General features: G+C 78.6%; 1 protein-coding gene and 1 long non-coding RNA gene across 2 annotated transcripts; one reads left to right on the top strand and one right to left on the bottom strand.

Moving 5' to 3' along the window:
- The first annotated feature begins 1,163 nt into the window (after nucleotides 1-1,163).
- On the top strand, nucleotides 1,164-2,097 carry LOC138063975 (uncharacterized). Its single transcript, XR_011137197.1, has 3 exons — nucleotides 1,164-1,731; nucleotides 1,839-1,931; nucleotides 2,006-2,097. It is a non-coding gene; the product is annotated as an uncharacterized lncRNA (long non-coding RNA).
- LOC138063974 (5-aminolevulinate synthase, erythroid-specific, mitochondrial-like) lies at nucleotides 1,944-11,021 on the bottom strand. Its single transcript, XM_068924210.1, is given in 12 exon segments — nucleotides 1,944-2,228; nucleotides 2,320-2,482; nucleotides 2,989-3,257; nucleotides 4,489-4,653; nucleotides 5,861-5,927; nucleotides 5,929-6,041; nucleotides 6,966-7,150; nucleotides 8,593-8,797; nucleotides 8,874-8,959; nucleotides 9,684-9,787; nucleotides 9,871-9,994; nucleotides 10,908-11,021. Coding segments are annotated over 11 exon segments (1,641 nt in total). The 5' UTR covers nucleotides 9,991-9,994; nucleotides 10,908-11,021; the 3' UTR covers nucleotides 1,944-2,064.
- Between the last annotated feature and the right edge of the window lie 1,130 nt (nucleotides 11,022-12,151).

Below are 12,151 nucleotides of genomic sequence, written 5' to 3'. Positions count from 1 at the left end.
GGGGTGCAATGGGGGGGCATGGGGGGTGCGATGGGGGGGCATGGGGGGTGCGATGGGGGGTGCAATGGGGGGGCATGGGGGGTGCAATGGGGGGCATGGGGGGGTGCAATGGGGGGGTGCAATGGGGGGGTGCAATGGGGGGTGCAATGGGGGTCATGGGGGGTGCGATGGGGGGTGCGATGGGAGACGTGCAATGGGGTGTGCAATGGGGGGGCATGGGGGGTGCAATGGGGGGCATGGGGGGTGCGATGGGGGGTGCGATGGGGGGACATGGGGGTGCAATGGGGGGGTGCGATGGGGGGTGCAATGGGGGGGTGCAATGGGGGTGCAATGGGGGGCATGGGGGGGTGCATGGGGGGCATGCAATGGGGGGGTGTGCAATGGGGGGGACATGGTGCAATGGGGGGGACGTGCAATGGGGGTGTGCAATGGGGGGGTGAGGGGGGGCAGCGTGCAATGGGGGTTGGCGTGCAATGGGGGGGCGGGCGTGGGGGGGGAACCTGTGCACGGGGGTCAGGGTGCACGGGGCGGGGGGGGCGCGTGCACGGGGGGGGGGAACACGGTGACAAGCGAGGGGACGCAGAGAAGTGCCCCCCCCCCACCCGGGCCCCTCCCGCCGCCTCCCACTTTGGGGGCCCCCGGACGCCTGGGCCCCCAGGTACCTCCTCGTTCATTTTGGCGGGGGTCCCTCAGTGGGGGGGGGGGGCGCAGAGGCTCCCGGACGCCTGGGTCCCCGACGGTGCCCGCAGCCGGGTCCTGCCGCGACTGGGAGGCGGCCGGGGGGGGGGGGGGAAGTCCCCCGTCCCACGCCGGGCCCAGGCGTCCGGCCCCCCGCTGGGGAGAGGGGCCCAGGCGTCCGGCCCCCCGCTGCGCCGCTGACGTCAGGGCCGCCGGCGGCCCCGGGGGCCAGAGATGCTATCGGGGCCGGGGGGGGGGGGTCGGAGCCGCCCCCCCCCCCCAGCTCCTTCCTCATTCCCCAGCCTCGCGCTGGCGAGGGGAAAGGGCCCAGGCGTCCGGCGGCTGCCCCACCCTCGTCCCCCCCCCGCCCCCCCGCAGGGGCCCAGGCATCCGGGGGCCCAGGCACGTGCTTGGAGTGGGGACAGTGGCGGGGGGGGGGGAGGCGCCTCCCCCCGAGAGACAGGAGCCAGCAGTGGTGGTGCCAGGGAGGTTTATTGCGCTGCGAGGGCCCCGGCGTCCGGGGGGGGCATCAGCGGGGAGGGGCCCCGGCGTCCGGGGGGGGCATCAGCAGGAGGGCCCCGGCGTCCAGGGGTGGCGTCAGCGGGGGCCCTGGCGTCCCAGGGCCCCCAGGGCGCGGAGACGGCGGGGTCCAGGCATCCGGGGGTGGCATCAGCAGGGGGGCCCCGGTGTCCGGGGGGGGCATCAGCGGGAGGGCCCCGGTGTCCGGGGGGGCATCAGCGGGGGGGCCCCGGCATCCGGGGACCCCCAGGGTGTGGAGGCAACAGGGTCCAGGGGTGGCATCAGCGGGGGCCCTGGCGTCCGGGGGGCCCCCAGGGCGCGGAGGCGGTGGGGTCCAGGCATCCGGGGGTGGCATCAGCAGGGGGGCCCCGGTGTCCGGGGGGGCATCAGTGGGGGGGGCCCCGGCGTCCGGGAGTGGCATCGGCGGGAGGGCCCCGGTGTCCGGGGGGGCATCAGCGGGGGGCCCCAGCATCCGGGGACCCCCAGGGTGTGGAGGCAACAGGGTCCAGGGGTGGCATCAGCAGGGGGGCCCAGGCGTCCGGGAGTGGCATCAGCAGGAGGGCCCCGGCGTCCGGGGACCCCCAGGGCGCAGAGGCGGCGGGGTCCAGGCGTCCGGGGGTGGCATCAGCAGGGGGGCCCAGGCGTCCGAGGGTGCCATCAGCAGGGGGGCCCTGGCGTCCGGGAGTGGCATCAGCAGGGGGGCCCAGGCGTCCGGGGGCCCCCAGGGCGCAGAGGTGGCAGGGTCCAAGCGTCCGGGGGTGGCATCAGCAGGGGGGCCCAGGCGTCCGGGGGCCCCCAGGGCGCGGAGGCGGCGGGGTCCAGGCGTCCGGGGGTGGCGTCGGCGGCGGGGGGCCCCGGCGTCCGGGCTCAGGCCCGCCCGGTGACGTAGCGCGGCCCCAGGCCGGCGAAGTGCTCGCGCTCCCACTCGCTCATGAGGGCGAAGTGCAGCGGGCGCTGGCAGGAGGCGCAGGCCGGGCCGGGGGGGCCCTCGCGGGGCAGCCCCAGCGCCCCCCAGCACTCGGAGAGCCGGTCTGCGGGGCGGGGGGGGGGGGCATCAGGGGGCGGCTCCAGCGCCCCCCGGAGCCCCCCTCCCCGCCGCCTCCGTGCCCCCCCCCGACTCACCGACGAGGTTCTCCATCATGGCGGGGGTGTGGTGGGGGGTGGGCGCCAGGCGCAGCAGCTCCTGCCCCCGGGGCACCGTCGGGTAGTTGATGGCCTGCACGTAGAGCCCGTGCTCCTCCAGCAGCGCCCGGCTCAGGCGGGTGTTCAGCGCCGCGTCGCCCACCTGCGCCCCCGTCCCCCCCGCGTCAGCCCGGCGTCCGGCCAGGGACCCCTCAGTCCCCAGGGCCCCGGCGTCCGGGCAGGGACCCCCCCCCCACCGCCGTGGGGCCCCGGCGTCCGGGCAGGGACCCCCCATTCCCCACCGCCATGGGGCCCCGGCGTCCGGCCAGGGATCCCTCAGTCCCCAGGGGCCCCGGCGTCTGGGCAGGGACCCCTCATTCCCCAGGGGCCCAGGCGTCCGGGCAGGGACCCCTCAGTCCCCAGGGGCCCAGGCGTCCGGGCAGGGCCCCCTCATTCCCCAGGGGCCCCGGCGTCCGGGCAGGGACCCCCAGGTGTCCGGGCAGGGCCCCCCCCATTCCCCAGGGGCCCAGGCGTCCGGGCAGGGCCCCCTCAGTCCCCAGGGGCCCAGGCGTCCGGGCAGGGATCCCCCATTCCCCAGGGGCCCCGGCGTCCGGGCAGGGCCCCCCCCGTTCCCCAGGGGCCCCGGCGTCCGGGCCCGGCGGCGCTCACCCAGAGGGGCACGATGTGGCTGGGGCAGGGCAGGGCGGGCAGGCCGCGGTCGCGCAGCAGCAGGCGCAGGTGCTTGGCGTGGCGCTGGTGGGCCCGGCGCAGCGCCCCCCCCTCGGCGCCCCCCAGCACCCGCAGCGCCGCCAGCGCCCCGGCCGCCACCGCCGGCGGCAGCGCCGTCGTGAAGATGAAGCCGGGCCCCAGCGAGCGCACGGCGTCCACCAGCACCGCCGGCCCCGCGATGTAGCCCCCCACGGCCCCCACCGCCTTCCCTGGGGGGGGACGGGGGTCAGCGCCCCCGGAGCCCCCCCCGGCCCCATAGATCCCCCCCCACGGCCCCCACCGCCTTCCCTGGGGGGGGACGGGGGTCAGCGCCCCCGGAGCCCCCCCCGGCCCATAGATCCCCCCCCACGGCCCCCACCGCCTTCCCTGGGGGGGGGACGGGGGTCAGCGCCCCCGGAGCCCCCCCCGGCCCCATAGATCCCCCCCCACGGCCCCCACCGCCTTCCCTGGGGGGGGGACGGGGGTCAGCGCCCCCGGAGCCCCCCCGGCCCCATAGATCCCCCCCAGACCCCCCAGACCCCCCCAGCCCCATAGACCCCCCTCAGACCCCCAGCCCCATAGACCCCTCAGACCCCCCATAGGCCCCCCCAGACCCATAGACTGCCCCAAACCCCATAGACCCCCCATAGACCCCCATAGACCCCCAGCCCCATAGACCGCCCAGACCCCCATAGACCCCCCCAGCCCCCATAGACCTCCAGACCCCCCATGGAGCCCCCCAGACTCCCCATAGACCCCTGCAGACCCATAGACTGCCCCAGGACCCCCCATAGACCCCCATAGACCCCCCATAGATCCCCCAGCCCCATAGATCCCCCAGACCCCCGTAGACCTCCATAGACCCCCTCAGCCCCCATAGCCCCCCATAGACCCCCAGCCCCCATAGACCCCCCATAGACCCCCCATAGACCCCCAGCCCCATAGACCCCCCCAGACCCCCCTAGACCCCCGTAGACCCCCTCAGCCCCCATAGACCCCCCATAGACCCCCAGCCCCATAGACCGCCCCAGACCCCCATAGACCCCCCCAGCCCCCATAGACCTCCAGACCCCCCATAGAGCCCCCCAGACCCCCCATAGACCCCCACAGACCCATAGACTGCCCCAGACCCCCCATAGACCCCCCATAGATCCCCCAGCCCCATAGATCCCCCAGACCCCCCTAGACCCCCATAGACCCCCCCAGACCCCATAGACCCCCCATAGACCTCCAGCCCCATAGACCCCCCAGCCCCCTAGACCCCCCTAGACCCCCCCCAGACCCCCCTAGACCCCCAGCCCCATAGACCCCCAGACCCCCCTAGACCCCCCCAGCCCCCCAGACCCGCCTAGACCCCCAGCCCCCCAGCCCCCTAGACCCCCTAGACCCCCCAGACCCCCCAGACCCCCCCAGACCCCCCAGACCCCCAGCCCCCCGGTGGGGGGTGGGGGGGGCGCAGACCGAGGGTGCCGGAGACGACGTCGACGCGGTGGGGCAGGCGGTCGCGCTCGGCGATGCCGGCGCCCCGGGGGCCGTAGAGCCCCACGGCGTGCACCTCGTCCACGAAGGTGATGGCGCCGTGGGCGTGCGCCACCTCGCAGAGCCGGGCCAGCGGCGCGATGGAGCCTGGGCCCCGGGACCCCCGTCAGCCGTGGGGCTGGGGGGGTGTGGGGCTGGGGGGACGTGGGCTGGGGGGACGTGGGGCTGGGGGGGTGTGTGGGGGCTGGGGGGGATGTGGGGCTGGGGGGTGTGTGTGGGGCTGGGGGGGATGTGGGGCTGGGGGGGTGTGTGGGGCTGGGGGGGATGTGGGGCTGGGGGGGTGTGGGGGGGGCTGGGGGGGATGTGGGGCTGGGGGGGGTGTGGGGCTGGGGGGGATTGGGGCTGGGGGGATGTGGGGCTGAGGGGGGTGTGGGGCTGGGGGGGTGTGTGGGGCTGAGGGGGTGTGGGGCTGGGTGTGTGGGGCTGGGGGGGGTGTGGGGCTGGGGGGACGTGGGGCTGGGGGGGTGTGTGGGGCTGGGGGATGTGGGGCTGGGGGGGTTGTGGGGCTGGGGGGTGTGTGTGGGGCTGGGGGGTGTGGGGCTGGGGGGGATGTGGGGGTCCGGGGGGGACGTGGGGGTCCGGGGGGGCCCGGGGGGGGTCTCACCGTCCATGGAGTGCAGGGACTCGAAGGCGACGATCTTGGGCCGCCCGGGGGGACGTGGGGTCCGGGGGGGACGTGGGGGGGGATGTGTGGGTCCGGGGGGGACGTGGGGCTCCGGGGGGACGTGTTGGTCCGGGGGGGCCGTGGGGCTGGGGGGGCCCGGGGGGGTCTCACCGTCCATGGAGTGCAGGGACTCGAAGGCGACGATCTTGGGCCGCCCGGGGGGGGGGACGTGGGGCTCCGGGGGGGACGTGGGGGATGTGGGGGTCCGGGGGGGTCTGGGGGGGACGTGGGGTCCGGGGGGACGTGGGGGGGATGTGGGGCTCGCGGGGGGGATGTGGGGGGACGTGGGGGTCCAGGGGGGACGTGGGGGGGATGTGGGGCTCCGGGGGGGATGTGGGGGGGACGTGGGGCTCCGGGGGGACGTGGGGGGGATGTGGGGGTCCGGGGGGGTCTGGGGGGGACGTGGGGCTGGGGGGGGCCCGGGGGGGTCTCACCATCCATGGAGTGCAGGGACTCGAAGGCGACGATCTTGGGCCGCCCCGGGGGGGGACGAGGGGCTCTGGGGGGACGTGGGGGGGACGAGGGGGTCCGGGGGGGTCTGGGGGGGACGTGGGGCTCCGGGGGGCCCGGGGGGTCTGGGGGGGACGTGGGGGGGACGAGGGGTCCGGGGGGGCCCGGGGGGGGTCTCACCGTCCATGGAGTGCAGGGACTCGAAGGCGACGATCTTGGGCCGCCCGGGGGGGCTGCGGGCCAGCAGCCTGGGCCAGGTGCTGGGGGTCGTTGTGGCGGAAGAGGTGCTTGGGGGCCCCGCTGGCCCGGATGCCCTGGATCAGCGACGCGTGGTTCCCCGCGTCCGAGAACACCTCGCAGCCTGCCGGCGCCCGTCAGCCCCCGCCGCGGGCCCCGGCGTCCGGGCGGCCCCCGCCGCGGGCCCCGCGTCCGGGCGGCCCCCCGCCGCAGCACCCCGCCGCGGGCCCCGGCGTCCGGGCGTCCCTCCCGCCCCGGCACCCCGCCGCGGGCCCCGGCGTCCGGGCGTCCCTCCCGCCCCAGCACCCCGCCGCGGGCCCCGGCGTCCGGGCGGCCCCCCGCCGCGGGCCCCAGCGTCCGGGCGTCCCTCCCGCCCCAGCACCCCGTCCAGGGCCCTGGCGTCCGGGCGTCCCCCTGTCCCCGGGCCCCGGCGTCCAGGCCTCCCCCCACCCCATCAGCATCACACAGCGGGCCCCGGCGTCCGGGCGTCCCGGGGGCTCCTGACATCCAGGTGGCCCCCCACCCCAGTGTGCCGGGGTCCACAAGCCCCGGGGGCCCCGGCGTCCGGGCGCCCCCAACCCCGGCACACGGGTGCCCCCCAGGCCCCGAGGGCCCCAGTGTCCGGGCATCCCATGGGCCCCGGCGTCCGGGCGCCCCGACCGCAGCGGGCAGGGGTCCCGCAGGGCCTCGTGGCCCCGGGCGTCCGGGCGCCCCCGACCGCGGCGGGCAGGGGTCCCGCAGGCCCCGGGGCCCCGGCGTCCGGGCGCCCCCGACCGCGGCGTGCAGGGGTCCCGCAGGGCCCGGGGCCCCGGCGTCCGGGCGCCCCCGACCGAGGCGGGAAGGGTCCCGCAGGCCCCGGGGCCCGCGGTCCGCGCCCCCGACCGCGGCGGGCAGGGGTCCCGCAGGCCCCGGGGCCCCGGCGTCCGGGCGCCCCCGACCGCGGCGGGCAGGGGTCCCGCAGGCCCCGGGGGCCCCGGCGTCCGGGCGCCCCCGACCGCGGCGGGCAGGGGTCCCGCAGGCGCGGGGCCCCGGCGTCCGGGGGGCTCACCTGGCAGGAGGCGGGCCAGCGTGGCCAGGGCGGTGTCGTTGGCGGCGAAGCAGGAGGAGAAGAGCAGGGCGCGGGGCTGGCGGTGCAGCCGGGCCAGGGCGGCCTCCAGCGCCCCGTGCAGCGGCGACGTCCCGGCGATGTTGCGGGTGCCCCCGGCCCCCAGCCCGTGGGCCGCCAGCGCCGCCCTGCGCCCCCGGCCCCCCCCGTCAGCACCCGCCTCAGTGGCCGGGGGGGGTCCTTGGGGGTCCCTGAGGGGTGTCTGGGGGACCTTGGGGTGCCCGGGGGGGGGTTGGGGTGCCCGGGGGGGGTGTATAGGGGGTCTTGGGGTGCCCGGAGGGGTGTCTGGGGGGTCTTGGGGTGCCCGGGGGGGTGTATAGGGGGGTTGTAGGGTGCCCAGGGGGGTATTTGGGGGTCCTCGGGGTGCCCAGGGGGGTGTACGGGGGTCCTTGGGGTGCCCGGGGGGTGTCAGGGGTACCCCAGGGGGGGTTCAGGGTGCCCAGGGGGTGTTTGCGGTGCCCAGGGGGGTGTTTGGGGGTCCTCAGGGTGCCCCGGGGGGTGTTCAGGGGCTGTTGGGGTGCCCGGGGGGTGTTGGGGGTGCCCCTGGGGGTGTTCAGGGTGCCCTGGGGGGGTGTTTGGGGTCCTTGGGGTGCCCAGGGGGGTGTTTTGGGTGCCCAGGGGGGTGTTTGGGGGTCCTCAGGGTGCCCTGGGGGGTGCTCAGGGTGCCCGGGGGTGTTCAGGGTGCCCCGGGGGGTGTTTGGGCGTCCTTGGGGTGCCTGGGGGTGTCGGGGTGCCCGGGGGGTGTTTGGGGTGGCCCAGGGGGGGTGTTTGGGGTGCTCAGGGTGCCCCGGGGTGCTCAGGGTGCCCGGGCGGGTGCCTGGGGTGTCAGGGGTGCCCCGGGGGGTGTTTGGGGTGCCCCGGGGGGGTGTTGGGGGTCCTTGGGGTGCCTGGGGGTGTCGGGGTGCCCGGGGGGTGTTTGGGGTGCCCAGGGGGGTGTTTGGGGGTCTCGGGGTGCCCCGGGGGGGTGTTTGGGGGTCCTTGGGGTGCCTGGGGGTGTCGGGGTGCCCGGGGGGGTGTTTGGGGTGCCCAGGGGGGTGTTTGGGGGTCCTCGGGGTGCCCCGGGGGGGGTGTTTGGGGGTCCTTGGGGTGCCTGGGGGTGTCGGGGTGCCCGGGGGGGTGTTTGGGGTGCCCAGGGGGGTGTTTGGGGGTCCTCGGGGTGCCCCGGGGGGGTGTTTGGGGGTCCTTGGGGTGCCTGGGGGTGTCGGGGTGCCTGGGGGGGTGTTTGGGGTGCCCAGGGGGGTGTTTGGGGGTCCTCGGGGTGCCCCGGGGGGGGTGTTTGGGGGTCCTTGGGGTGCCTGGGGGTGCGGGGTGCCCGGGGGGGTGTTTGGGGTGCCCAGGGGGGTGTTTGGGGGTCCTCGGGGTGCCCCGGGGGGGGTGTTTGGGGGTCCTTGGGGTGCCTGGGGTGTCGGGTGCCCGGGGGGGTGTTTGGGGTGCCCAGGGGGGTGTTTGGGGGTCCTCGGGGTGCCCGGGGGGTGTTCAGGGTGCCCCGGGGGGGTGTTTGGGGGTCCTTGGGGTGCCTGGGGGTGTCGGGGTGCCCGGGGGGGCGGTGGGGGCGCGCGGGGGGCCTGACCTGGCGGCGCGGAGCACGGCGGGGTGCCGGCTCATGCCCAGGTAGTCGTTGGAGCACCAGACCTGACGGGCCGGCGGCGGGGCCGGCGGCGGCCAGGGGGGCGCGTCGGCCCGCCGGGCCACGGCCGTGAAGACGCGGTAGGTGTGGGTGCGGCGCAGCGCGGCCAGGCGGGCGCCCAGCACCGCCTCGTAGGGGAAGGCGTCCTCTGCGGGGGGGGGGGAGGTCAGCACCCCGCGGCCCCCCCCCGGCCCCCCGGCCCCCCGCCCAGCCCGGCCCCGCACCGGGCAGGTTGTCCTGCAGCCGCCGCTCGGGCTCCTCCGGCGACTCCTCGGCTCCAGCAGCGACTCCAGCAGCGAGTCCGGGGGGGCTGCGGGGGGGCCACAGCTCAGCCGGACGCCTGGGCCCCCTCCCAACCCGCCGCTCCATCCCCTGGCCGGCGCCCGGACGCCTGGGCCCCCCGCCAACCCCCCGCTCCATCCCACCTGGCCGGCGCCCGGACGCCTGGGCCCCCCGCCAACCCCCCGCTCCATCCCACCCGGCCGGCGCCCGGACGCCTGGGCCCCCTCCAACCCGCCGCTCCATCCCACCCGGCCGGCGCCCGGACGCCTGGGCCCCCCTCCAAACCCCCGGCTCCATCCCCTGGCCGGCGCCCGGACGCCTGGGCCCCCTCCAACCCGCTGCTCCATCCCACCCGGCGGCGCCCGGACGCCTGGGCCCCCCCCTCCAACCCCCCACTCCATCCCACCCGGCCGGCGCCCGGACGCCTGGGCCCCCTCCAACCCGCCGCTCCATCCCCTGGCCGGCGCCCGGACGCCTGGGCCCCCTCCAACCCGCTGCTCCATCCCACCCGGCCGGCGCCCGGACGCCTGGGCCCCCTCCAACCCCCCGCTCCATCCCACCCGGCCGGCGCCCGGACGCCTGGGCCCCCCCTCCAACCCGCCGCTCCATCCCACCCGGCCGGCGCCCGGACGCCTGGGCCCCCCCACCAACCCCCCGCTCCATCCCACCTGGCTGGTGCCCGGACGCCTGGGCCCCCCTCCAACCCCCCACTCCATCCCACCCGGCCGGCGCCCGGACGCCTGGGCCCTCACCTGGCTCGCGGGGGTCGACGTCCTCCTGCACCTCCGGGGGGCGCGCTGCACGAAGCCGGTCGCCCCCCCCAGCTCCATGAAGGGGCACTGGGCCGCCGGCTCACCTGCGGGGCGGGCGTCAGAGAGCCCAGGCGTCCGGGCACCCCCACCCCCCGCCGGCCGGGGGGGCCCCGGCGTCCGGGCGCACCTGGGTGGGCGCGGGGGGCGCGGCGGCCAGGCCGCGGGCCAGCGCGGGGCAGCGCCGGGCCAGCGACAGCAGGAGCCGGGGCTCGCGGGCCAGCGCGGGGCAGCGCAGCAGGGCGGCCATGGTGCTGCGGAGACGGAGGGGCCCAGGCGTCCGGGGGCTGCCCGGACGCCTGGGCCCCGCAGAGCCCGGCTGCGCCCTGGGCGTCACCCCCCCCCCCCACGTCCTGCCTCTTATCAGCCCCCGACACCTGGCAGCGCCCGACCCCGTGACGCCGCGGGGCCACGGCGAGGCGCGAGCCCAGGCGTCCGGGCACCCGCTGCGACCGGGGACCCAGGCGTCCGGGCGACCCCCCACTCCAGGGACCCAGGCATCCGGGAGCCCCCCAAACCCAGGAACCCAGGTGTCCCAGTGCTCCCAATCCCAGGGACCAGGCGTCCGGGCGACCCCCACCCCCTGGGGCCCAGGCGTCCAGGAACCCCCCACTCCTTAGGGGCCCAGGCGTCCGAGAGCCCCAACACCCCCCGGGGCCCAGGCGTCCGGGCACCCCCCACCCCTTAGGGGCCCAGGCGTCCGAGAGCCCCAACACCGCCCAGGGCCCAGGCGTCCGGGAACCCCCACCCCCTGGGGCCCAGGCGTCCGGGGCCCCAACACCACCCAGGGATTCAGGAGCCCCCCGCCCCCCGGGGCCCAGGCGTCCGGGCACCCCCCACCCCTTAGGGGCCCAGGCGTCCGGGGCCCCAACACCACCCAGGGGTTCAGGAGCCCCCACCCTTAGGGGCCCAGGCGTCCGGGGTCCCAACACCGCCCAGGGGTTCAGGAGCCCCCCACCCTTAGGGGCCCAGGCGTCCGGGGTCCCACACCGCCCAGGGGTTCAGGAGCCCCCCCACCCTTAGGGCCCAGGCGTCCGGGGTCCCAACACCACCCAGGGGATCAGGAGCCCCCCCCCCTTAGGGGCCCAGGCGTCCGGGTCCCCAACACCACCCAGGGGTTCAGGAGCCCCCACCCCTTAGGGGCCCAGGCGTCCGGGGCCCGCGCACCTGTTGCCCTGCACTGAGGACGAACGAGGAGCACTGGGGCGGCGGCGGCCCCACGGCCCGGCCCGGCCTCTGCGATAAGGCCTCGACCCGCCCCCCCCCCCGGGTCCCCCCCTCCCCGCGGGGCCACCGGGACCCCAAGACCGAGGGGGCGGGGCCTGACCGAGGGGGCGGGGCCTGACCGGGGGCGGGGCCGTGTGCACCCGCTAGGGCTGGCTGTGGTGGTGGTGGGGGGGCTGTGGGGCAGGAGGGGCCGGGGGGGGTACATGGGGGCGGTGGGGCAGGAGGGGCCGGGGGGGGGTACATGGGGGGCGGTGGGGCAGGAGGGGCCGTGGGGCAGGAGGGGCCGTGGGGGGGGTACATGGGGGGCGGTGGGGCAGGAGGGGCGGTGGGGCAGGAGGGGCCGTGGGGGGGTACATGGGGGGCGGTGGGGCAGGAGGGGCGGTGGGGCAGGAGGGGCCGTGGGGGGGTACATGGGGGGCGGTGGGGCAGGAGGGGCGGTGGGCAGGAGGGGCCGTGGGGGGTACATGGGGGGCGGTGGGGCAGGAGGGGCGGTGGGGCAGGAGGGGCCGTGGGGGGGTACATGGGGGGCGGTGGGGCAGGAGGGGCCGTGGGGCAGGAGGGGCCGTGGGGGGTACATGGGGGGCGGGGGGCAGGAGGGGCCGTGGGGCAGGAGGGGCCGTGGGGGGGTACATGGGGGGCCGTGGGGCAGGAGGGGCCGTGGGGCAGGAGGGGCCGGGGGGGGTACATGGGGGGCGGTGGGGCAGGAGGGGCCGTGGGGCAGGAGGGGCCGTGGGGGGGTACATGGGGGGCGGTGGGGCAGGAGGGGCCGTGGGGCAGGAGGGGGCCGTGGGGGGTACATGGGGGGCGGTGGGGCAGGAGGGGCCGTGGGGCAGGAGGGGCCGTGGGGGGGTACATGGGGGCGGTGGGGCAGGAGGGGCCGTGGGGCAGGAGGGGCCGGGGGGGGGTACATGGGGGCGGTGGGGCAGGAGGGGCGTGGGGGCAGGAGGGGCCGGGGGGGGTACATGGGGGGCGGTGGGGCAGGAGGGGCCGTGGGGCAGGAGGGGCCGTGGGGGGTACATGGGGGGCGGTGGGGCAGGAGGGGCCGTGGGGCAGGAGGGGCCGTGGGGGGGTACATGGGGGGCCGTGGGGCAGGAGGGGCCGTGGGGCAGGAGGGGCCGTGGGGGGGTACATGGGGGGGGGCCGTGGGGCAGGAGGGGCCGGGGGGGGGGTACATGGGGGGCGGT

Source organism: Struthio camelus, chromosome 38 (genome assembly GCF_040807025.1).
Source record: "Struthio camelus isolate bStrCam1 chromosome 38, bStrCam1.hap1, whole genome shotgun sequence".
Lineage (NCBI taxonomy): Eukaryota > Metazoa > Chordata > Aves > Struthioniformes > Struthionidae > Struthio > Struthio camelus.
Note: the sequence above shows the minus strand (reverse complement) of the source record. Positions and strands in the feature narration are given on the sequence as shown.